Source organism: Macaca nemestrina, chromosome 12 (assembly GCF_043159975.1).
Source record: "Macaca nemestrina isolate mMacNem1 chromosome 12, mMacNem.hap1, whole genome shotgun sequence".
NCBI lineage: Eukaryota > Metazoa > Chordata > Mammalia > Primates > Cercopithecidae > Macaca > Macaca nemestrina.
In genome coordinates this window covers 118,900,746-118,924,309 of record NC_092136.1, presented here as the reverse complement: position 1 = coordinate 118,924,309, position 23,564 = coordinate 118,900,746, and the positions used below count along the sequence as shown (strand labels likewise).

The 23,564-nt window shown below is 48.9% G+C and overlaps 1 protein-coding gene across 1 annotated transcript; it reads right to left on the bottom strand.

Annotated features, from left to right (window-relative positions):
* Window positions 1–1,384: 1,384 nt before the first annotated feature.
* Window positions 1,385–19,218, bottom strand: LOC105476384 (VPS11 core subunit of CORVET and HOPS complexes). The gene is made up of 17 exons (XM_071075673.1): window positions 19,117–19,218; window positions 17,319–17,860; window positions 16,017–16,165; window positions 15,784–15,919; window positions 14,970–15,133; window positions 12,513–12,760; window positions 10,612–10,813; window positions 10,060–10,211; window positions 6,627–6,813; window positions 6,059–6,205; window positions 5,638–5,826; window positions 5,370–5,531; window positions 5,000–5,139; window positions 4,707–4,909; window positions 4,403–4,574; window positions 2,047–2,269; window positions 1,385–1,902 (listed from the first exon to the last, which is right to left on the bottom strand). Exons 2-17 carry the CDS (start codon window positions 17,503–17,505, stop codon window positions 1,738–1,740), a joined length of 2,826 nt encoding a protein of 941 aa, XP_070931774.1. The 5' UTR covers window positions 17,506–17,860; window positions 19,117–19,218; the 3' UTR covers window positions 1,385–1,737.
* Window positions 19,219–23,564: the final 4,346 nt, after the last annotated feature.

Sequence of the window (23,564 nt, the reverse complement as noted above, 5' to 3'; positions counted from 1 at the left end):
CTCAGGTGATCCACCCACTTCAGCCTCCCAGAGTGCTGGGAATACAAGCATGAGCCACCGCACCATGTGCTTAGCACTGTACAAAGAACTGGACACCTATTTGCTTGTTAGGCTTTCATAACAGCCATATAGGGTAGGTGTTATAATCCCTAATGCACAGATGAAGAAACAGATTGATGGGGAAAGAGTGGGAGTAGGGTGAGGGATAAGAGACTACACATTGGGTACAGTGTACACTGCTTGGGTGATCGGCACCAAATCTCAGAAATTACTACTAAAGAACTTGTTCACATGACCAAATACCACCTGTTCCCCAAAAGCCCACTGGGGAAAAAAAAAATTAAAAAAAAAAAATAAATAACCAGTTGAGAAGGTAAGATGTACCCTAAGTCAAACAGCACAACTAGGATTCGAACCCAGGTCAGTGGATCCAAAGTCTACTCATAGCAGCTACAATACTGCCACTGTTTTTTTCTTTTTTACTTTTTGAGACAGGGTCTCTGTCACCTAGGCTGGAGTGCAGTGGTGTGATCAAGGCTCACTGCAGCCTCAACTTCCTGGGCTCAAGCCTCCCACCTCAGCCTCCTGAGTAGCTGGGACCACAGGCAAGCGCCACCAGGCTGGGCTAGTTTATTTTTATTTCTTGCACAGACGGGGTCTCACTATGTTGCCTGGGGGATTGGTCTTGAACTCCTGGACTCAAGTGATCCTCTCACCTCAGTCCTGCAAAGTGTTGGGATTACAGGCATGAACCACCGCGCCCAGCCCATGGCAATCCTACATACTACCTAAACCACAATGTCAAACGTACTTCCTCCAATTAAACAACATAGGAGATGAAATTAGGTGAGGCTGTGGAGAAAAAAACAACATAGGAGCAATTTTCAGACAGGCAGCGCCACCCAAATTACACAGGGACACCTAACAACATAAACTTTAGCTGACAATTTCAAAGAGGGAAAGATGTTTCCAGAAAGGACCTTTTCTCCTGTTTATCATCTGATAGTACGTACAGCAAGATGCCAACCTACCCATTATTAAGGTAGGTTAAGCCCAAAGCTCCCTACCCGAGTCTGCCTCCTGCTTGAGTATTTTGCCCAAACTACAGCCATAGAGACCAGCAAGAGGAAAGAGCAAGAGTTGTTTTGTATGTCTTGGTCCAGGCTGCTCCTGGAGCTCAGTCATTAGGTCTTTTGCAGAGGTCCTTCAGTAAATTGAACTGTACGCAATGCCACAGGCCCCACCCATTACTGGAACGAGACTGAGCCAACATGGTCTCCAAGAACACCATAGGAGGGAAGTGGAACGCCAGGAGAGCAGAGGGAAGGAAGTCCATCGTGCAGTTAAGAATCACCAGGAAGTCCCCAGAAAAAAATCCTTAAGCTCCCAAATCATTATATTCTTTTATTTATAGACTCTGCGAGCAAGGACCCAAGCACAGCCTGGTGCTCTTGGATAGAGAATAAAGCAGCTATTGTCCACACTCAGAGGTTGCTGAGGTGCCCTCCCCCACTGATCTGGAATGATCTACACTGCTAGTGAAGAGGAGGGATGGCAGGCTGGCTAAATAAGAAGGCAGGGAAAGAAAGTCTGCTTTAGTTCTGAGGGCTGCGACATTAGATGAGAGTGGAGCCCTGGGCATGTCAGCCAGCCTTCTGTGTAACACCCGCTCAGGTCCCATTGTGTCTGTCCTCTCGGTCCTCCACTCGGTCCTGCCCACATCTTCCTCCAGGCTGCTTAAGTGCCCCTCCTGGAGTGCATAAGCAGGTCGCGCTGCAGCCCAGCCTCCAGGCTGGAGGTCAGTCTGGCTGTGGGAGGGTCGGTCAGCAGAGTCAATTTGTTGAAAACACCTCTGCCAAAGTAGTCAGCAATCACAGAAAAGCTGTCATTGGAGCACTTGAGCTGCAGGAGAAGAGGAGGGAAGGAGTACCAATCAGAATCAAAGTGCTTGTTTCTCAAGTGAGGAGGAGATAAGGAAACAAGCCCTCCAGTGACTCTGTGACACTAGTGGGAATCCCCTGGCCCATCTAGCCCACTCATCCCCACCTGATGCTGGAATTGATCATGGAGATCTCGTTTCTGTTCCTGGGCCCGGATCATATCCATGACCTTCCGGTTTTCAGGGAGGCAGGTGGGGCAGTCAGCATCACTTTCCGAGTAACTCTCAAAGCAATGTTGGTGGAAGGAGTGGCCACACAGGAAGTGGACTGAGGGCAACTCCAAGGCACTGTTACAGATGCTGCATTTGGTCTTTTGGAAAATCTTAGGACTACAGGGAAGAAAGACCAGAAGTGAGTGGCAAAAGTGAGGGCAAGGCCAGGAGTCAAGGATAAGAAAGAAGGCAGCTGAAGTGGACGGCGCAAGGTCACCGGTAAGGCCCCTGAAGGCCCTGCCCTGCTCTTCTTATTGCCTTAGGGGAGTCAAATGATTATAACAGCCCTGGACCTGTAGTGAGTCTTAGCATGCTCCCAACAAGGCCAACTCAGCCTGGGGATCATTTCCTCTCTCTCCATTTTCACAACTGCCACTAAATTAACTTTCAGGTCTGTACTCAGATGTGACCCTTTCAGTGAGGCCTTTCCTGGCGACATTCTCTAAACTTGTTGACACACTTCTTCCCCGCTCCCCTTGCGCAATTTATTTTCCACTCAGAACTTACCACCACCTAACGTACTACAAAAGTTTGCCTGTTTGGCCGGGCGCAGTGGCTCACACCTGTAATCCCAGCACTTCCGGAGGCCCAGGCAGGTGGATCACCTGAGGTCAGGACTTCTAGACCAGCCTGGCCAATATGGCGAAACCCTGTCTCTAATAAAAATATAAAGATTAGCCAGGCATGGTGGCAGGCACGTGTAATCCCAGGTACTCGGCGGGCCAAAGTAGAAGACTCGCTTGAACCCAGGAGGCAGAGGTTGCAGTGAGCTGAGACCGCACCATCGCACTCCAGCCTGGGGGACAAGAGCGAGACTTCATCTCAAAAAAAAAAAAAAAAAAAATTTTTGCCTGTTTGGCCAGGTGCGGTGGCTCATACAATCTCAGCACTTTGGGAGGCCAAGACAGGCAGATCCCCTGAAGTCAGGAGTTCAAGACCAGCCTGGCCAACATGGTGAAACCCTGTCTCTACAAAAATACAAAAATTAGTCAGGCATGGCGGGAGGCACCTGTAATCTCATCTACTCAGGAGGCTGAGGCAGGAGAATTGCTTGAACCCAGGAGGTGGAGGTTGCTGTGAGCCGAGATCGCAACATTGCACTCTAGCCTGGGTGACAGAGTGAGACTCCATCTCAAAAAAAAAAAAAAAAAAAAGTTTGCCTATTTAACATGTTTGCTGTCTGTCTCTTCTAAAACATAAAGCTCCAGGAAGGCCAGGCTTTTTGCCTGTGCTGTTCAGAATAGTGCTTGGGACATCACAGAGACTCAGAATTTGTAGAATGAAGAAACTTGTTCTCTAATAAATATTTTTTTTTTTTTTTTTTTTTTTTTTGAGACGGAGTCTCGCTCTGTCGCCCAGGCTGGAGTGCAGTGGCCGGATCTCAGCTCACTGCAAGCTCCGCCTCCCGGGTTCACGCCATTCTCCTGCCTCAGCCTCCCGAGTAGCTGGGACTACAGGCGCCCGCCACCTCGCCTGGCTAGTTTTTTTTTTGTATTTTGTAGTAGAGACGGGGTTTCACCGTGTTAGCCAGGATGGTCTCGATCTCCTGACCTCGTGATCCACCCGTCTCGGCCTCCCAAAGTGCTGGGATTACAGGCTTGAGCCACCGCGCCCGGCCGTCTAATAAATATTTTACAGAATGTTAAGGGCAGATAAGATTTCAGAGTTGGGATTATGGCTGGGCACCGTGGCTCATGCCTGTAATCCCAGCACTTTGGGAGGTCAAGGCGGGAGGATCACTTGAGGCCAGGAGTTCGAGACCAGTCTGGTCAACACTGTAAACCCCATCTCTACTAAAAATACAAAAATTAGCTGGGCTTGGTGGCGCATGCCTGTAATCCCAGCTACTCTGGAGGCTGAGGTGGGAGGATCACTTGAGCCCGGGAGGTCAAGGCTGCAGTGAGCCGTGATCACGCTCCTGCACTCCAGCCTCAGTGACAAGATCCTGTCTCAAAAAAGAAAAACACCAGAATGGCTTCCAACCACAATATGGATGTGTTTAGAAAAGGTAAAATACAGGCATATAAAGAACAAAAAGTACCTGCTACAAAATAATATCCTCCAAAGCCCAGTAAATAATGATCTGTGTAATAAACCATTTTTTGGAATTCCTCCATTAAAACACACCTTGAAGAATCAAAATGCTCAAAAGCACTCCATAGAATCCTCTATGGAAAGTACTTAGTAATAAATACCCTGTGAAGGGCAAGTTATCCCCTGGACTCCTCCACATATCCATGCCCTGGGTACCTGGCCTTGAGCTCTTGGATCTCCTGGCGGATACGGGTGGTCTCCTCTCGGTACCGCCGCACCCGCAGCTCATCCTGTGCAATCTGCTGGCTCTGTTTCTGTAGTTTTTGGACCAGGTAGTCTCTGATGACGGACAGTGTGGCTGTGGAGTTGTGGGCCAGGGTCTGCACCACTGAGATTGGGGTCCAAGAGGAAACAAGACAATGAACTGCGTGCGGCACTCTCTGGATAGAGTTGAAGGGCCCCTGCCACAGAGCCCAGCTGTCAGCAGCTTGTCACCCACCCATCCTGTCTTCCCAAGTACCTAGAAGAGGTGGCATGAGGTTCTTGTTCTCGATATGCTTGAGGACAGCTGCCACATACTCCTTGCAGTCCTCCTCCTTGCGAGCGAAGTAGCTGAGGGCCTGCTCCCACAAGGAGGGGTCCTGCTCCCCGTGGCGCTCACACACGGTGATGACCTGCCGGTACTGCTCGTGCTGCATGTGGTAGTGCATGATCTGCTGGAATCTGTGGCCAGGGCAAGGGCACACCTCAGTGGCTGTCTCTGGAAAATGACTTGGATTCTTCCCCTTTCCCTGAAATTCCCCAAACTCTTACAGCTTCCCCTGCTCATAGAGGTAAAGGACACCATCCTGGAAGTCATGCATCTGGCACAGGACCAGGGCCTTGTCAAAGACGTCGCAGAAGCGACCACTCTTCAGCAGGGAAATGGCCTCTGCGTGAAGCTTCTCTTTGACCTGGAGAAGAAGGAGGGCAGAGTTGCTGGACAAAAGGGGAAAATCACAAGGTCTCTTTGGACAAGGCCAGTCAACTCTTTCCCTCAGTCCATTCCCTCTTCACAGAGGACCACTGAGCCCCATGGTAAGGTGTTACTGGTCTAAGGAATGCAGTGAAAGGCAGCCCCCAAGACGGAAGAATGGAGATGGCATGAACTGTCTTTTCTCCTGCAGCCCTGGCCAGGCCTCACCTGTGGGTCCTTTTCATGAGCCCAGTTCTGCAGTCGCAGCTCAAGGAGTGTGTCGTAGATGCCCTGGGGTGAGTCTGGCTGCACTTCACTCATGTGCTCTAGGAAGGCCTTCAGCTCTCGCGGGTTATTGGCAAAGATGGGGATGAACTCCTCAGAGTTGGCCTAGGATGGCAAGGGAGGAGAAAGGAGGCTGAGTGAGTGGGCGTGATATACAGGAAGCCCCTGAAGTGATCCCCACTGTCTGAAGCTCTTTTCCCTGCAGCCTCACCCTGCAGCCTGGGGCCTCCCCATCGCTGTGGCCTTCGAGGCTGGGCCGATAATCAGTACAAAGTCCCTTCAGCAACTGAGTTGTCTGCTCTGGTATATGGTGCATGAGGATCTTGCCATAGCGCTTCATGTTGCTCTCTGCCTGCTCAAAAGGCAGCTTGCCGATGTACCGAAGGGCTTCCTGATAATTCTGTGGAAAAGTAAAGGGCAGAGTAGTGCATACTCCTGCCTCAGCCACCAGAAAGCACTTTCATCATTCTGGGGATGTCTTCAAAAACAACACGGCTCGGCCCAAGTTAAGAGTCTCACCTCTACTCAGGAGGATGGGGTGGGAGGATCACCTGAGCCCAGGAATTCAAGTCCAGCCTGGGCAACATAGCGAGACCCTGTCTCTTGGGGAAAAAAGACAGAGTCTCACCTACCTTAATGTCCTCTAGCTGGATCTTCAGGTACCACTCATGATGTGCATGGTTCTCTGCCAGGTACAGGGCATGGGAGTAGTAACCAGCCTGCCGGAGGACCTTGATGGCTGTCTCCACATCAAAGTGGACTTCACTCTCACTTTTTGTCTGCCGAGGAGACATGAGACAAAATCATTTACACAGACGTAGCTAGAGAAGGGAGAGGAAACAGGCATCTGACTTTCAGACAGATGCCTAAGGTGATACCATAAAGTCCACGCTTTGAAAATATTATGCTAGTCAGCCTGTGGGAGTGTCTGACTAAAGTTTTCCTCTACCCCTACCATTAGAGGGACACCGCTAGGGACAGGGCTTCCCCAGTGCCACCACCCTGGGCTTAGATATCATGGGAAGTTCTAGAGTCATAAAACAAGAGGGGAGACGGCACAGAACTAACAGGAACAGCCGCTCCTCTAAATAAGGTCAGCCCTTTCCTCTCCCTATATCTTGCTGAAACGAACAAGTCCCAGTGGAGCCACCTCATGCTCAGTGGGGCCTCCAGGACTCTCCCACCAACACCATCCTGCACCTTGATGAACTCCTCCAGCTTCGAGCTGTCCTTGAGCTTGGTATAGCAGTTGAGGAGCAGGGTGGTATGGTCAGCATTGGCCAGGGATTGTCGGTGCAGGGTCTGCAGGTAGGCAGTCAGGTTGTGAATGCGCTGGGCATCTAGAAACTTGCGGATCACGTAGGATGGCTCCAACTTTCCAATGGTTCTAGGGAGACATGTGCACCAGATAGCATCTGAATCACTATACTTGTCCAACTCATGTACACAGGAATCACTTGCAGATCTTCTCAAAATGCTAATTCTATTTCAGTGGATCTGGGGTGGGGCCTGAGATTCTACATTTCTAACAAAGTCCCAGGTAATATCGGTGCTACTAGACTGGGACCACAGTGGGTAGCAAGGCTCCAGGGCACTGCTTCTTAAATTTGGCTAAAAATAGGAATTCTAAAGAGAATGGGGAAGAGGCTAGACAGGTTTCTTTTTTTTTTTTTTTTTTTTTTTTTTGAGACGGAGTCTCGCTCTGCCGCCCAGGCTGGAGTGCAGTGGCCGGATCTCAGCTCACTGCAAGCTCCGCCTCCCGGGTTTACGCCATTCTCCTGCCTCAGCCTCCCCAGTAGCTGGGACTACAGGCGCCCGCCACCTCGCCCGGCTAGCTTTTTGTATTTCTTAGTAGAGACGGGGTTTCACCATGTTAGCCAGGATGGTCTCGATCTCCCGACCTCGTGATCCGCCCGTCTCGGCCTCCCAAAGTGCTGGGATTACAGGCTTGAGCCACTGTGCCCGGCCAGGTTTCTTTTTATATTATTATTTTGTTGTTGTTTTATTGTTGTATTTTTGTTCTTTTTCTTATATATTATTATTTTTTAATTTAATTTAAAAAATTTTTTTTTTTGAGATAGAGGTTTGCTCTTGTTGCCCAGGCTGGATTGCAGTGGCACAATCTCGGCTCACGACAGCCTCTGCTTCCCAGGTTCAAGTGAATCTCCTGCCTCAGCTTCGCAAGTAGCTGGGATTACAGGCATATGCCACCACGCCCAGCTAATTTTTTTTTTACGCTAGGATTACAGGCGCTCACCACCATGCCCAGCTAAATTTTGTATTTTTAGTAGAGATAGGGTTTCACCATGTTGGCCAGGATGGTCTTTAACTCTTGACCTCTGATCCACCTGCCTCGGCCTCCCAAAGTGCTGAGATTACAGGCATGAGCCACCACGTCTGGCCTTGTATTTTTTTTTTTTTTAAGTGGAGACAGGGTTTTACCATGATGGCCAGGCTAGTCTCGAACTCCTAACCTCAAGTGATCCACCCGCCTCAGCCTCCCAAAGTGCTAGGATTACAGGCATGAGCCATGGCACCCAGCCATATTTTTAAATCTATGTATTTATTTGTTGTTAGAAATGGGGTCTTGCTATGTTGCTCAGACTGGGCTCAAGCAATCCTCCCACCTTGGTCTTCCAAAGGGATAGGATCACAGGCACATGCCGCTGCACCCCAGCCTTAGACAGGTTTCTTTTTTTTTTTTTTTTTTTTTTTTTTGAGACGGAGTCTCGCTCGCTCTGTCGCCCGGGCTAGAGTGCAGTGGCCGGATCTCAGCTCACTGCAAGCTCCGCCTTCCGGGTTTACGCCATTCTCCTGCCTCAGCCTCCCGAGTAGCTGCGACTACAGGCGCCCACCATCTCGCCCGGCTAGTTTTTTGTATTTTTTTTAGTAGAGACGGGGTTTCACCGGGTTAGCCAGGATGGTCTCGATCTCCTGACCTCGTGATCCGCCCGTCTCGGCCTCCCAAAGTGCTGGAGTAGGTTTTTTTTTTTTTTTTTTTTTTTTTGAAACGGAGTCTCGCTCTGTCACCCAGGCTGGAGTGCAGTGGCCGGATCTCAGCTCACTGCAAGCTCTGCCTCCCGGGTTCACGCCATTCTCCTGCCTCAGCCTCCCGAGTAGCTGGGACTACAGGCGCCCGCCACCTCGCCCGGCTAAGTTTTTGTATTTTTAGTAGAGACGGGGTTTCACTGTGTTACCCAGGATGGTCTCGATCTCCTGACCTCGTGATCCGCCCATCTCAGCCTCCCAAAGTGCTGGGATTACAGGCTTGAGCCACCGCGCCCGGCCGACAGGTTTCTTTTATTTATTTATTGTTTTTGAGATGGAGTCTCGCTCTGTTGCCCAGGCTGGAGTGCAGTGGCGCAATCTCAGCTCACTGCAAGCTCCGCCTCTGGGGTTCAGGCCATTCTCCTGCCTCAGCCTCCCGAGTAGCTGGGACTACAGGCACCCGCCACCACGCCCGGCTAATTTTTTGTATTTTTTAGTAGAGACGGGGTTTCACCATTAGCCAGGATGGTTTCGATCTCCTGATCTCATGATCCGCCCGCCTTGGCCTCCCAAAGTGCTGGGATTACAGGCGTGAGCCACCGCACCCGGCCACCTTAGACTGGTTTCTAAAACCCCTTCTCAAGGCAGAAAATTCCAAGAATTAGTACTGAGGGAAGGAATTATGGAAACAAGAAATGAATATCTTTTCCCCCTTAAAGAACCAGGTCAAAGTAAGTATTTACAAAGGCCAAGCTAAAGTTTAAAATGAGAGGTAATCATCAGCTGAACTGCATACTGGTCATATAATATTTGACCCTAAAATTCCCTTTTCAACAAGGAATCTTGTCCTCTCATTTAAGGCATCATAGTTCCTGTAAAAAAAATTAAAAAGGCCGAGCATGTTGGCTCATATCTGTAATCCTAACACTTTGGGAGGCCAAGGCAGGTGGATTGCCTGAGCTCAGGAGTTCGAGACCAGCCTAGGGAACACCGTAAAACCCCGTCTCTACTAATAATACAAAAAATTAGCCCGGCATGGCGGCATGCACCTGTAATCCCAGCTACTCGGGAGGCTGAGATAGGAGAATCGCTTGAGCCCGAGGCAGAGGCTGCAGAGAGCTGAGATCACACCATTGCACTCCAGCCCGGGTAAAAGGTGAGAATCCATCTCAAAAAACAAAACAAAACAAAAACAAAAACAAAAACGCTGGGAGCGGTGGCTCATACCTATAATCTCAGCACTTTGGGAGGCCGAAGCAGGCAGACCACCTGAGGTCAGGAGTTCATGACCAGCCTGTCTAACATGGTGAAACCCCGTTTCTACTAAAAATACAAAAAAGTGGCTAGGTGTGGTGGCATGCACCTGTAATCCCAGCTACTCGCGAAACTGAGACAGGAGAATCACTTGAACCCAGGAGGCAGAGGTTGCAATGAGCCAAGATCGCACCATTGCACTCCAGCTTGGGGAACAAGAGCGAAATTCCATCTCAAAAAAAAAAAAAAAAACTAACAAACAAAACAAAAACAAAAGCAAAAACAGTTCCTGGTAGAATTCTAGCCCCTACCTGGAGCATGGATGGGCTTTAGCTATCTAGCTGCCTGTCCCTGCATTCACAGCTATATCCCAAAGTGCCTCCAGACTGACCGGATATACTGCTGGACAGCCCCATCGTGGTTGCCCTTGCTGTAGAGATGGTCTCCATACTGCATGAAAATCTGGGCCAGCCCATCACTGTCCAGATGTTGGCTCTTGGCAAGGTTAATCGCCATCTCAAATAGGTTCTTCTTAAATAGCATCTAGAAGGGAAGAGAGATTAGAAAATTGGTAGAAGCGGTCCTGGTAAGACACTTTCCCAAAATGTGCCCACAACATGCAAAACAGAAAGTCCTGGATTTCTGATCTGCCTAGATCCTAGACAAACCTAGAGCTCCCAGAAATCCCCAAGATCAGTATCACCTTATTTCATAAGGTGCTCTGGAAACAAAGTGAACCCTTAGAGTGGGTTCAGACTCCCAGCCATTATTTCCCTCTAAAGCCCCATCCCAGGCCATTTACCTTATAATCCTACCCTAAGGAAGCTGAGTAAGGCTGTGACCCACAAGGAGGGAAACACCCTAGCCAATATGACTTGGGGAACCTGCTCCTGCAGCTGCTTCTAGGTGCCTGTGGCCAGCTCTGGGAGCCTGGTGGCCTTGCCTCCAGTTTGGTCTGTGTGTCCTTCTCCTGCAGTGCGTGGACCCGCCCATCCCGCGTCAGCACGTACAGGGAGCCCCACTCAGCAAGCACATCCACTACATCCTCAAAGACGGCGCTATAGGCTATGAACTTGTTGCACAGGTCATAGATGTTTAGAATCTGCTTGTCGGAGCTCTGTGAGTCCCTGCTGGTAAACTCTGACCTGCATAGGAAAGAAAAAGCACCAGATATTTGGACATCTCTGTCTTATCTCCCCTTTATTTCCTTTCCCATGATAACTTTGGTGCACATTCCACCCAGCACAAATCACCTCTCTGGTCCCTCACATCCCATACCATGCAGCACTATGCTGGTAGTTGTAGAAAGAGAACATATAAACCTGACCTTACCCTTTAGGATCCTACAATTAACCAAAGCAACAGATGAGAAAATTAAGTACATTCAGATATCCATTCATTTAGAAAATAATCATCCAATACATGGTATATTTAAAACATTGTGCCTGGAACTGAATGAAAGCAAAACAAACCAGCATCTAACAGGGAGTACTTTCATCATGCAGAAGACCCCACCTACCCCTTAAAAAACAAAACCAAGGCCGGGCGTAGGCTCACGCCTGTAATCCCAGCACTTTCGGAGGCCGAGGCAGGCGGATCACAAGGTCAGGAGATCGAGACCACGGTGAAACCCCGTCTCTACTAAAAATACAAAAAACTAGCCGGGCGCGGTGGCGGGCACCTGTAGTCCCAGCTACTCAGGAGGCTGAGGCAGGAGAATGGCGGGAACCCGGGAGGCGGAGGTTGCAGTGAGCCGAGATCGCGCCACTGCACTCCAGCCTGGGCGACAGAGCGAGACTCCGTCTCAAAAAAAAAAAAAAACAAAAACAAAAACAAACAAACAAACAAACAAAAAAAAAACCAAAACAAAACAAAAAACTTGCATCCCACATTTCCCAGCACTTTCTAATTTCTCCACTCCTGAATCCTTTGTTCCTCTGCCCAACTTATTTTGACAAAAGAGTTAAAAAACAAAACAAAGTAAGGACGGGAGCGGAGGCTCACGCCTGTAATCCCAGTGCTTTAGGAGGCCGAGGCGGGCAGATCATGAGGTCAGGAGATTCAGACCATCCTGACTAACACAGTGAAACTCCATCTCTACTAAAAATACAAAAAATTAGCCGGGCATCAGGGCAGGCACCTGTACTCCCAGCTACTCGGGAGGCTGAAGCAGGAGAATGCCGTGAACCCAGGAGGCGGAGCTTGCAGTGAGCCGAGATCGTGCCACTGCACTCCAGCCTGGGCAACAGAGCGAGACTCCATCTCAAACAAAACAAAACAAAACAAACAAACAAACAAACAGGTCCAAATTCCCTGGAGCATTCTAGTATACTAGGGCTATGTAGCAAACACCTGCAGCAAAAACACCCATTTTTCATTAAAAAAAAATGTTATAACCAACTCTAGATATGTGTCACCAGCCAGGTGCAGTGGCTCATGCCTATAATCCCAGCACTTTGGGAGGCCGAGGCAGGTGGATCACCTGAGGTCAGGAGTCTGAGACCAGCCTGGTCAACATGGTGAAACCTTGTCTCTACAAAAAATACAAAAAGTAGCCGGGCATGGTGGCACATGCCTGTAATCCCAGCTACTCAAGAGGTTGAAGCAGGAGAATCACTGGAACCCAGGAGGCAGAGGTTGCAGTTAGTCGAGATCACGCCACTGCACTCCTAGGTGACAGAGCGAGACTCCATCTCAAAAAAAAAAAAAAAAGAAATGTTATCTACATAACACCAGAGTAGGAGTAGGAGACTGGCAGGATCCAGGCATTAGGATTTTAAAATCAGGCGGACTCTGGGGAACAAGTCCAGCCCTCTCCCTGTCCCTTTTCACTGGAGTCCTTACTTGGGAGAAACCTTCCGGTCACGGGAGACAATGACAAGGTAGCCTCTAAACCAGTGGGCAATGAGCTTGTGGCCCTCAAAGGCGAAGCAGGGCCCACGTTCATCAGGCTGATACAAGTAGACACACTCATCCCCGGCCACAATGAACTGCAGGTCCTGAGAAGGGTCACTTAGGGCTGAGCAGCGCAGACCACAACCATGGGTGTCCAACTCCACGCGAGGATAGTCTTTTCCAGAAACTATATAGGACTGCCAGAAGTAAGAAAGGGGTTAACAGGCTCCTTTGAGGAGGTAACACTAAGCCTTCACGAAGGTATTCTCATCTCCATACTGGCTCTTTTTTCCCTCTTAGCATTCTAAGTCTTTCTCTTGGCTGCTGACCTTCTTCATTAACCATCACCCATCTATTAAATATATAACAGAGGGCCGGGCGCGGTGGCTCACGCCTGTAATCCCAGCACTTTGGGAGGCCGAGGCGGGTGGATCACGAGGTCAGGAGATCGAGACCATCCTGGCTAACACAGTGAAACCCCGTCTCTACTAAAAATACAAAAAATTAGCTGGGCGCGGTGGCGGGTGCCTGTAGTCCCAGCTGCTCGGGAGGCTGAGGCAGGAGAATTGCGTGAACCCGGGAGGCAGAGCTTGCAGTGAGCTGAGATCACACCACCGCACTCCAGCCTGGGTGACAAAGCGAGACTCCGTCTCAAAAAAAAAAAAAAAAAAAAAAAAAAATATATATATATATATATATATATATATATATATATATATAAAACAGGGACCACCATTTCTTTCTCTGTATATATTATTTCTATCTAGTACAGAAATTCTACAAGTAAGAGAAATGCAATAATCTTCTACTGTTTTATCAACAGTATTCCTGAGAGAGTAGACTGTTGTAAATCTGGGGCACCAGGAACAAGAAAAGTAAAGATACTTGTCCATTGTCATTTAAAAAGTTAGTTAGAAATAAGCCGGTGCAGGCCGGGCGCAGTGGCTCAAGCCTGTAATCCCAGCACTTTGGGAGGCCGAGACGGGCGGATCACGAGGTCAGGAGATCGAGACCATCCTGGCTAACATGGTGAAACCCCGCCTCTACTAAAAAACACACAAAAAAACTAGCCGGGCGAGGTGGTGGGCGCCTGTAGTCCCAGCTACTCGGGAGGCTGAGGCAGGAGAATGGCGTAAACCCGGGAGGCAGAGCTTGCAGTGAGCTGAGATCCGGCCACTGCACTCCAGCCTGGGCAACAGAGCCAGACTCCGTCTCAGGAAAAAAAAAAAAAAAGAAAAAAAAAGAAAAAAGAAATAGGCCGGTGCAGTAGCTCATGCCTGTAATTCCAGCACTTTGGGAGGTTGAGGCAGGTGGACTGCTTGGGCCCAGGAGTTTGAGACCAGCCTGGGCAACATGGTGAAACCCCATATCTAGAAAAAATACAAAAAGGCCGGGCGTAGTGGCTCACGCCTGTAATCCCAGCACTTTGGGAGGCCGAGACGGGCGGATCACGAGGTCAGGAGATCGAGACCATCCTGGCTAACACGGTGAAACCCTGTCTCTACTAAAAAATACAAAAAACTAGCCGGGCGAGGTGGCGGGCGCCTGTAGTCCCAGCTACTCGGGAGGCTGAGGCAGGAGAACGGCGTAAACCCGGGAGGCGGAGCTTGCAGTGAGCTGAGATCCGGCCACTGCACTCCAGCCTGGGCGACAGAGCAAGACTCCGTCTCAAAAAAAAAAAAAAAGAAAAAAGAAAAAAATACAAAAATTAGCCAGGCATGGTGATGCATGCCTGTAATCCCAGCTACTCAGGAGGCTGAGGTGGGAGGATCGCTTGAGCCCAGGAGGCAGAGGTTGCAGTGAGCTGATGCAGCGCCATTGCACTCCAGCCTGGGCGACACAGCAAGATCCTGTCTCAAGGGAAAAAAAAAAGCTAATTAGAAATAAAATTCAAGGCCAGGCGCGATGGCTCATGCCTGTAATCCCAGCACTTTGGAAGGCCAAGGTGGGTGGATTACCTGGGGTCAGGAGTTCGACACCAGCCTGGCCAACATGGTGAAACCCCGTCTCTACTAAAAATACAAAAATTAGCTGGATGTGCTACTGTGCGCCTATAATCCCAGCTACTCAGCTACTCAGGAGGCTGAGGCAGGAGAATCGCTTGAACCTGGGAGACAGAGGTTGCAGTGAGTCGAGATCTCGCCACTGCACTCCAGCCTGAGCAACACAGTGAGACTCCGTCTCAAAAAAGAGAAAGAAAATTCACGTCTTTTTACTACAAGCCCAGAGTCTAACTCTTCCCAGCTTCCTAGGCAAAGAAATAAAATACAAAGCTAGGCAAATGATTCGAATTATATGATTAAAATTTTAACAATCCCACCTTTCCTGTCACTTCCTTACCCTATCCCCCTGAGCAATGGAGAAGCCCTTCCTGCCTGCTCCTAAGAGTGGAGGCCTTGGTCATACCTGGACGTTCTCTGTTGTCACAACAAACAAGTGAGTTGTCTTTCCTGCTTGGCGAAAGGCCAATCCAGTTACAGGATAGTTGCCCTTGTGCAAAATCTGGGTCTTGCTATGACGGTCTCGGGTGATGTCTCCTTTGTTCAATGTAACACTGCCATCTGTGAAACCTGTAGGAGAACAAGAAAATTACTTCAGTGAGGCTGAAAAGATCAGGAAATGGAGAGGGAAAAAAGACCCTTGAGGCACTCAGAAGTGACAAGCTTTCTCCATATACCCAACCTCTCTAATTAATGGTTAACCTGAATATTGGCACTCACTGACACATCTTCAAAGAACAAAATTAAATCCCTTCCCATTCCAAACTTTATTTATTTTATTTATTTATTTATTTATTTTGAGATGGAGTTTCCCTCTTGTTGCCCAGGCTGGAGTGCAATGGCGCAATCTCGGCTCACTACATATAACCTCCACCTCCCAGGTTCAAGCGATTCTCCTGTCTCAGTCTCCCTAGTAGCTGGGATTACAGGCATGTGCCACTACGCCCAACTAATTTTGTATTTTTAGTAGAGATGGGGTTTCTCCATGTCAGTCAGGCTGGTCTCAAACTACCTCAGGTGATCCGCCCACCTCAGCCTCCCAAAGTGCTGGGATTACAGGCGTGAGTCACTGTGCCTGGCCCCCATTCCAAACTTTAATATCTCAAAGGCCTCAGTTCAATTCAAAGTGGTCTCACGAAAACAGTAAAGATGAGAGGCAGAAGCAACTGTGAAGAAAATATATAACGAATCTAGGAGTGTTAGTTTTGCCTTCTGTTTACCAATGGCCATAAAGTTGAGATTTTCATGGACAGTCAAACAAGATACAACAGTTGGCTCTGTTCCTGGAATAGCAGGGAAGATTCGAGTGCAGAGTGGATTGCCACCATCTCTCTTCTCCAGGTTCCAGATCTTAACCTGTGGACAGACCTCAGAAGTGTAAATGCTAGTCATTCTCCAAGAAAAAATCATTTCCAGGCTTCCGGATCTTTCCCATTTCCCTGCTGGGACTCACCAAGGGATTGATGCCCTCTTCATCTTCTCCAACAGATGCCAGAATATTGTGCTGCTTCAGTTGGTACAGGTGTGTCACCCGTAGTTTGTAGGCCTGGAAGCCTGTAAGCTGTAGGGAACGTGGCAAGAACCAGATCTGGCCTTCCATATGTGCAGGGTAGTCAAGGAGCCTCCTTTCCAAGGAGAGATACTTATATTCAGACCAGAACTCAGATAACAATGATATGCATATAACTCTAAAATTTTCAAGGATTTTCCTACATATCATCTCATAGAACTCCCTATCTTAAAAAGAGTAGGGCCAGGCACGGTGACTCATGCCTGTAATCCCAGCACTTTGGGAGGCCAAGGAGGGCGGATTACCTGAGGTCAGGGGTTCGAGACCGGCCTGGCCAACATGGCGAAACCCTGTCTCTACTAAAAATACAAAAATTAGCCGGGCATAATGATGTGTGCCTGTTAGCTACTCAGGAGGTTGAGGCAGGAGAATTGCTTGAACCCGGGAGGCGGAGGTTGCAGCGTGCCCAGATCACACCATTGCACTCCAGCCTGTGCAACAAGAGTGAAACTCCGTTTCAAAAAAAAAGAAAGAAAGCGGGCCATCCCAGCACTTTGGGAGGCCGAGGCGAGTGGATCACGAGGTCAGGAGTTCAAGACCAGACTGGCCAATACGGTGAAACCCTGTCTGTACTAAAAATGTAAAAAATTAGCCGGGTGTGGTGGTGCACGCCTGTAGTCCCAGCTACTCGGGAGGCTGAGGCAGGAGAATCGCTTGAACCCGGGAGGCGGAGGTTACAGTGAGCCGAGATCGTGCCACTGCACTCCCGCCTGGGCAACAGAGGAAGACTCCGTCTCAAAAAAAAAAAAAAAAAAAAAGAGTGAAAAAGGCCAGAGTTGAGTACCAGCAACATGAAGACGAAAGCAACAACTGCTAGCCTCATTTACCTCCTCGCCAACGATAACGGGCAGGGGAGAGCATGTCACTTTACATATTCATCTTTTAAAGCCAACTTGCATTTTTTTTTTTATTGATCTCAAATTAAGCTAGTCAAATTGGCATGTGCACTTCTCTTACAGATAAGGAAATTAAAACCCAGAGAGGTTAAATGACTTGCCCAGGATTGCTCAGTTGATAACAAGTTAGGAAATGGACTTCTTTCTTCCCGTAGATCACAGAACGACTCTGGATGACCAGCTAAAGGAAAGAGGCACGCGGCACTGACCCCTCCAACAAACAGATTTCATCCTAACTCGATCTCTTCGGGATCCCGGGAGGGAAAAGACAGCTCCAAACGAAGGATATCTCCAAAGACCAGGCTCCCTCGGCCTGAGTCGCAGACAGTGATGCCAGGAGGGAGGCAAAGGAACTTGGAAGCAGCGGATCCAGAAGCAGGTGTGGCCCCGGGAGCGGCCCCATCATTGCCCAGCGGCTCCTTCACCAGTTCCTTGTCGAAGAAAACGAAGCGCCGCCACTGCAGGTAGGCCGCCATTTTGGCCGAGGGCCCCCACCTCCGGGAGCTTTGTCACGTGAGCTGAGCCAGCGAATCACGTGGTCGGCAGCTTCCGGGAGCCTCTGGGCCCAGGATCTCTAGAGTCCGGGTGACAGCTTCCCGCTGCTGGGAAAGTGGGCGGGGCCGCGCGCGGTAGTCCTAGTTCCGCAGTGTGCGACTTTGCCGGATGTGACTAACTTCGCTAGCTAAAATGCTTGAGAGCGGACCCTTCATCCCTTTGAACGTGTTTCTTCCTAAAATGCGCAGGTACCGGGAGATCAAGATGAGCGATGTCATGCGCCTTGTGGACTGTAACCCGTCGTGCCTAAGTGAATGACGTTTTGACCTCACAGGACTGTTTTGGGGCATAAATGAAACAGTGTATGTTAAACCAGTTTTTCGGCTGTATGAGAGGAGAAATAAAATTAGAAGTTTGTGTCTGCCACCACGCAGATTGTGAACCATAGTCAATGTCTTACATTCGTTTTTGTTCCCCCTGTCAGAGCGTATGACACCTAACAGACGCTCAAAACGTTTCCCAAGGAAACGGGCTGGGCGCGATGGCTCATGTCTGTCTGTAATTCTAGCACTTTGGGAGGCCGAGGTGGGGGAATCACTTGAGCCCAGGTGTTCGAGACCAGCCTGGGCAACATGGTGAAACCCCACCTCTACAAAAATTACAAAAATGAGCCAGGCGTGGTGGTGGACACCTGTGGTCCCAGTTACTTGGGAGGCTGAAGCAGGAGGATCGATTGAGCCCCGGAGGTGGAAGCTGCAGTGAACCGTGATTGTGCCACTGCACTCTAGTCTGGGTGACAGAGCAAGACCTTGTCTCAAAAACAAACAAACAAAAAAAGGAAACGGAAATACTGATGGGGCAGGAACTCCCAAGGCCCTGGGCTTTCTCCCCCTTTCCATAGTGGCAGGGTATGGGACATAGAACTGAGCAAAAACCTGGAAGTGGCGGCTTTGAGAGCTGAGTGTTTTCATGATAAGCGGCAGGTGTCCAAGATATTACATGGCCATTCTCCACTCCCAACTCTGGCTAAACCAGCTTTGAATGCAAGCAAGATCTATCCTCATGGACAACTACTGTAGGTTTACTGTTTGTGTGCCATGAGAAGCTATACACAGAAGTGACATAGCATCATTTTGAGATAGTAGGGACATATGAAAAAGTGACTCTGTGGTATTTGTGAAGTTTATTTTTTGCACTCCTCTAACATCCTTTTTTTTTCTTTTTTTTGAGACAGAGTCTCTCTCTATCCCTCAGGCTGGAGTGCAGTGGCACAATCTCGGCTGACTGCAACCTCCACCTCCCGAATTCAAGCGATTCTCATGCCTCAGCCTACCGAGTAGCAGGGATTACAGGTGCCTGCCACCATGCCTGGCTAATTTTTGTACTTTTAGCAGAGATGGGGTTTTGCCATTTTGGCCAGGCTGGTCTCAAACTCCTTATCTCAGGTGATCCACCTGCCTCGGCCTCCCAAAGTGCTGGAATTACAGGCGTAAGCCACCGCATCTGGCCCTCCCCCAATTTATTTCAGAATATTTGATGCTGTATTTCCACCAGCCACAGTTCCCTGAGAGCGGGGGCTACGTCTTGTTTACCGTGAACGAGGCCTAGCAGAGCCTGGTAGAAGTCCCATGTTTGGTTGGAGGAATGAATGTGGATGACTCCCTTCTTATCCACTCCTCTCCTCAATCTGGTTGATGGGCAGGTGGTGTCCATTTGTCTGAAGAGGTAAATGATAGAAAGAAACTCTAGCCACCACCATGCACACAGATTTCCTGACTTCAACTAACGTTTCTTTCCTCTTCATGACACAGGATATCTCCAATTCATTGGAACTGTTTCAGGATACCAATTCTTGGGCAGAAGCACAAATGGGAGCAGATTGAACCCACTTTCACCTACTGAGCATATTCCATAGTAGTCATCAGAATGTTTAGATGGTATGTTAATATGTCAGTTGTTAAGCCTATGAAGAATATATGTTAAAAGAAGCAATGTGGCCAGGCAAGCTGGCTCACGCTTGTAATCCTAGCACTTTAAGAGGCTGAGGCAGGAGGATCCCGTGAGGCCAGGAGTTCAAGACCAGCATGGGCAACAGACTTCAAAAAAGACACAATGTGGCCGGGCGCGGTGGCTCACGCCTGTAATCCCTGCACTTTGGGAGGCCGAGGCAGGCGGATCACGAGGTCAGGAGATCGAGACCATCCTGGCTAACACGGTGAAACCCCGTCTCTACTAAAATACAAAAAATTAGCCGGGCGCGGTGGCGGGCGCCTGTAGTCCCAGCTACTCGGGAGGCTGAGGCAGGAGAATGGCGCGAACCTGGGAGGTGGAGCTTGCAGTGAGCCGAGATGGTGCCACTGCACTCCAGCCTGGGCAACAGAGTGAAGACTCCGCCTCAAAAAAAAAAAAAAAAAAAGACACAATGTAAAAGCAGAGATGTGAACAGGAGATAGAGTGCATCTCCGTTGCTTGGGTGCTCCCCCTGCTGTCCAATGGCAGAGGCTCCACGTCGTCTTCTGAGGGCTGAATCTGTTTCTCCCTGTGCCCATTGGATCCTCTTATTGATGAGGGATACAAAGGCTGAGATTGGCCTGCCAGAGAGACCCACAACACCTCTTCAGACTTACTACCTTCTTTCCTGTCCTTCTTTTGACAAATGTGTATTGAGCACTCCTAGTCCAGGAATTATACCAAATGCCCAGAATATAAATAAACAAGACATGGTCCTCAACCACCACCCTAGGGACAGGCATAAAAAGAACGGACAGTAACAAGCCCCTAATTTCGTGTAGTAAATTATATCTAATAAAGTGCCTTTGCTTTTCACGGAATCTTCATAGCAACCATCTGCAGAAGAGGTATCATTATCCCTGATAAGAAATGGAGTCTCAAAGAGTTTAACTTAAAGTGGCTCTCTCTACGCAAAAACTGCAAAGTTCTTTGGAAACAAAATGAGTAATTCAGCCCCCTACCCTCTAATTAGATAGTTTGATGGGTGTAAAGCTAGATTATGCTTGTCAGAACATACACCAGGGTTTGTCTCTTAGTTACACTGGTCTGAATCCAGGAATTTCAGGATAGTGAGGAAGATAACCAAGCAAATTACACAGAAAATGACTGTTCACTTACAGTTAGTTCTGCATACTGAGAACTCAAGTTCTAAAGGGACTAAAGATAAAGAAGAAATATAAGTCTTTAGTTTCAAATTAGAGAGGTCATAACTCAGAATCAAGAATGCAAGAATTGTCTTGCAGTATTCTCTCTTTTCCCTTTAGCAAACTGCTGCCCATGATATAAAACAGTTATATCCACTGGAACAAAACAAGAAAACTTCTTGTCCCAAATGCAAACTTTAATATACATATATATATATATATATATATATATTTTTTTTTTTTTTTGAGATGGAGTCTCGCTCTGTCGCCAGTCACCAGGCTTGAGTGCAGTGGCGCGATCTCAGCTCACTGCAACCTCCACCTCCTGGGCTCAAGTGATTCTCCTGCCTCAGCCTCCCAAGTAGCTGCTTCAGAAAACTTTAATTTTCTGTTTTTCTCATCTGGCTCTCCAGGTAGAAACTATCTTCTTTTTTTGGCCAGGCGCGGTGGCTCACCCCTGGAATCCCAGCACTTTGGGAGGCCGAGGTGGGTGGATCACGAGGTCAGGAGATCAAGACCATCATGGCTAACAAGGTGAAACCCGGTCTCTACTAAAAATACAAAAAAAAATTAGCCGGGCGTGGTGGTGGGCACCTGTAGTCCCAGCTACTCAGGAAGCTGAGGCAGGAGAATGGCATGAACCCGGGAGGGGGAGCTTGCAGTGAGCCGAGATCGAGCCACTGCACTCCAGCCTGGGGGACAGAGCAAGACTCCGTCTCAAAAAAAAAAAAAAAAAAGAAAGAAACTATCTTCTATTTTTTTGAGATGGAGTCTCCCTCCGTCGCCCAGGCTGGAGTGCAGTGGCACTATCTCAACTCACTGCAACCTCCATCTCATCTCCCAGATTCAAGTGATTCTTTTGCCTCAGTCACCCAAGTAGCTGAGACTACAGGCGCACGCCATCATGCCCAGCTAGTTTTTGCATTTTTTGTAGAGACGTGTTTTTTTTTGTTTTTTTTTTTTTTTTTAATTTTTTTTTTGAGACGGAGTCTCGCTCTGTCGCCCAGGCTGGAGTGCAGTGGCCGGATCTCAGCTCACTGCAAGCTCCGCCTCCCGGGTTCACGCCATTCTCCGGCCTCAGCCTCCAGAGTAGCTGGGACTACAGGCGCCCGCCACCTCGCCCGGCTAGTTTTTTGTATTTCTTAATAGAGACGGGGTTTCACCGTGTTAGCCAGGATGGTTTCGATCTCCTGACCTCGTGATCCGCCCGTCTCGGCCTCCCAAAGTGCTGGGATTACAGGCTTGAGCCACCGCGCCCGGCCGAGACGTGTTTTTGACATGTTTCTCAGGTTGCTCTCAAACTCCTGGCCTCAAGTGATTTGCCCGCCTCTGCCAACAAAGTGCTAGGATTACAGGCATAAGCCACCATACCCGGCCTGTTGTTGTTTTAATGTTTTTCCAGTTTTCGTCAATAATCACATATTTCTTTCATTCTCTTTTGTTTTGTTTTGTTTTTTGAGACAAGGTCTTACTCTGTCACCCAGGCTAGAGTGCAGTGGCACAATCACAGGTCACCACAGTCTCCACTTCCTAGGCTCAGGTGATTCTCCCACCTCAGCCTCCCCAGCAGCTGGGACTACAGGCTCACGCCACCAGGCCCAGTTAATTTTGTTGTTGTTGTTGTTGTATTTTTAGTAGAGACAGTGTTTCGCCATGTTGCCCAGGCTAGTCACGAATTGCTGGGCTCAAGCAATCCACACGCCTCAGCCTCCCAAAGTGCTAGGATTACAAGTGTGAGCCACCATGCCTGGCCACATATTTCTTTCTTTTTTTTGGAGTGGGGACCCGGCGGGGACAGGGTCTCACTCTGTCGCCCAGGCTGGAGTGCAGTGGTGCGATCTTGGCTCACCCCAACCTCCACCTCCTAGGTTCAAGTGATTCTCTTGCCTCAGCCTCCCAAGTATCTGGGATTACAGGCGCACGCCACTACCACCCAGTTAATTTTTGTATTTTTAGTAGAGACCAGGTTTCACCATGTTGGCCAGGCTGGTCTCAAACTCCTGACCACAAATGGTCCACGCGCCTGGGCCTCCCAAAGTGCTGGGATTACAGGTGTGAGCCACCGTGCCCAGCCCTAGCCGTGTATTTCTTTCGTTAATTCTAAAAATATTGTTATAGAAGTAGGAAAAAACTTATCTTGGTTCCTCTCCTGCTGAAAATGGGCTCTCTCCTGCCTAGGGTTACAGCAAAGTCAAACCTAGCGTCTCTTGAGGCCAGTCAAGGTGGCTCATGCCTATAATCCAGCACTTTGGGGGGCCAAGGTGGGAGGATTACTTGAGGCCTGGAGTTCAAGACCAGCCTGGGCAACACAGGCAGACCTCATCTCTACTAAAAATAAATAAATAAATAAGTAGCCAGATGTGGTGATATACACCTGTAGTCCCAGCTACTTGAGAGGCTGAGGAGGGAGAATTGCTTAAGCCCAGGAGATGGAGGCTGCAGTGAGCTGTGATACACCACTGCACTCCAGCCTAGGCAAGAGAGTGAGGACCCTGTCTCAAAACAACAACAACAACAAACCCTAGAGTCATTTGTATGACAGACAAAATAATTTTAAAATGTTTTATTGAAGTAACAACATACAAAAAAGTTCTATAATACGGCCCACTGAAATTCCAGAAACGAACTGGACACTCCCATAGTAACCAGCAATGAGAACACAGCTAGCGGCCAGGCACCGTGACTCATGCATGTAATCCCAGTATTTTGGGAGGCCGAAGCAGGCAGATCACCTGAGGTCAGGAGTTTGAGACCAGTCTGGGCAACAAGGTGAAACCCTGTCTCTACTAAAAATACAAAAATTAGCTGGGCGTAGTGTTGCATGCCCACAATCCCAGCTACTTGGGAGGCTGAGGCTAGAGAATGGCTTGAACCCTAGAGGCAGA

Bases quoted from the DNA above. Each gene is read 5' to 3' on its own strand.
- LOC105476384 (XM_071075673.1), bottom strand. From the start codon at position 17,505: ATGGCGGCCTACCTGCAGTGGCGGCGCTTCGTTTTCTTCGACAAGGAA. The intron at 15,920-16,016 runs GTGAGTCCCAGC...GTCTGTCCACAG, and splicing joins AAGAGGGCATCAATCCCTTG to GTTAAGATCTGGAACCTGGA. The intron at 5,827-6,058 runs GTAGGTGAGACT...ACTTTTCCACAG, and splicing joins TCCAGCTAGAGGACATTAAG to AATTATCAGGAAGCCCTTCG.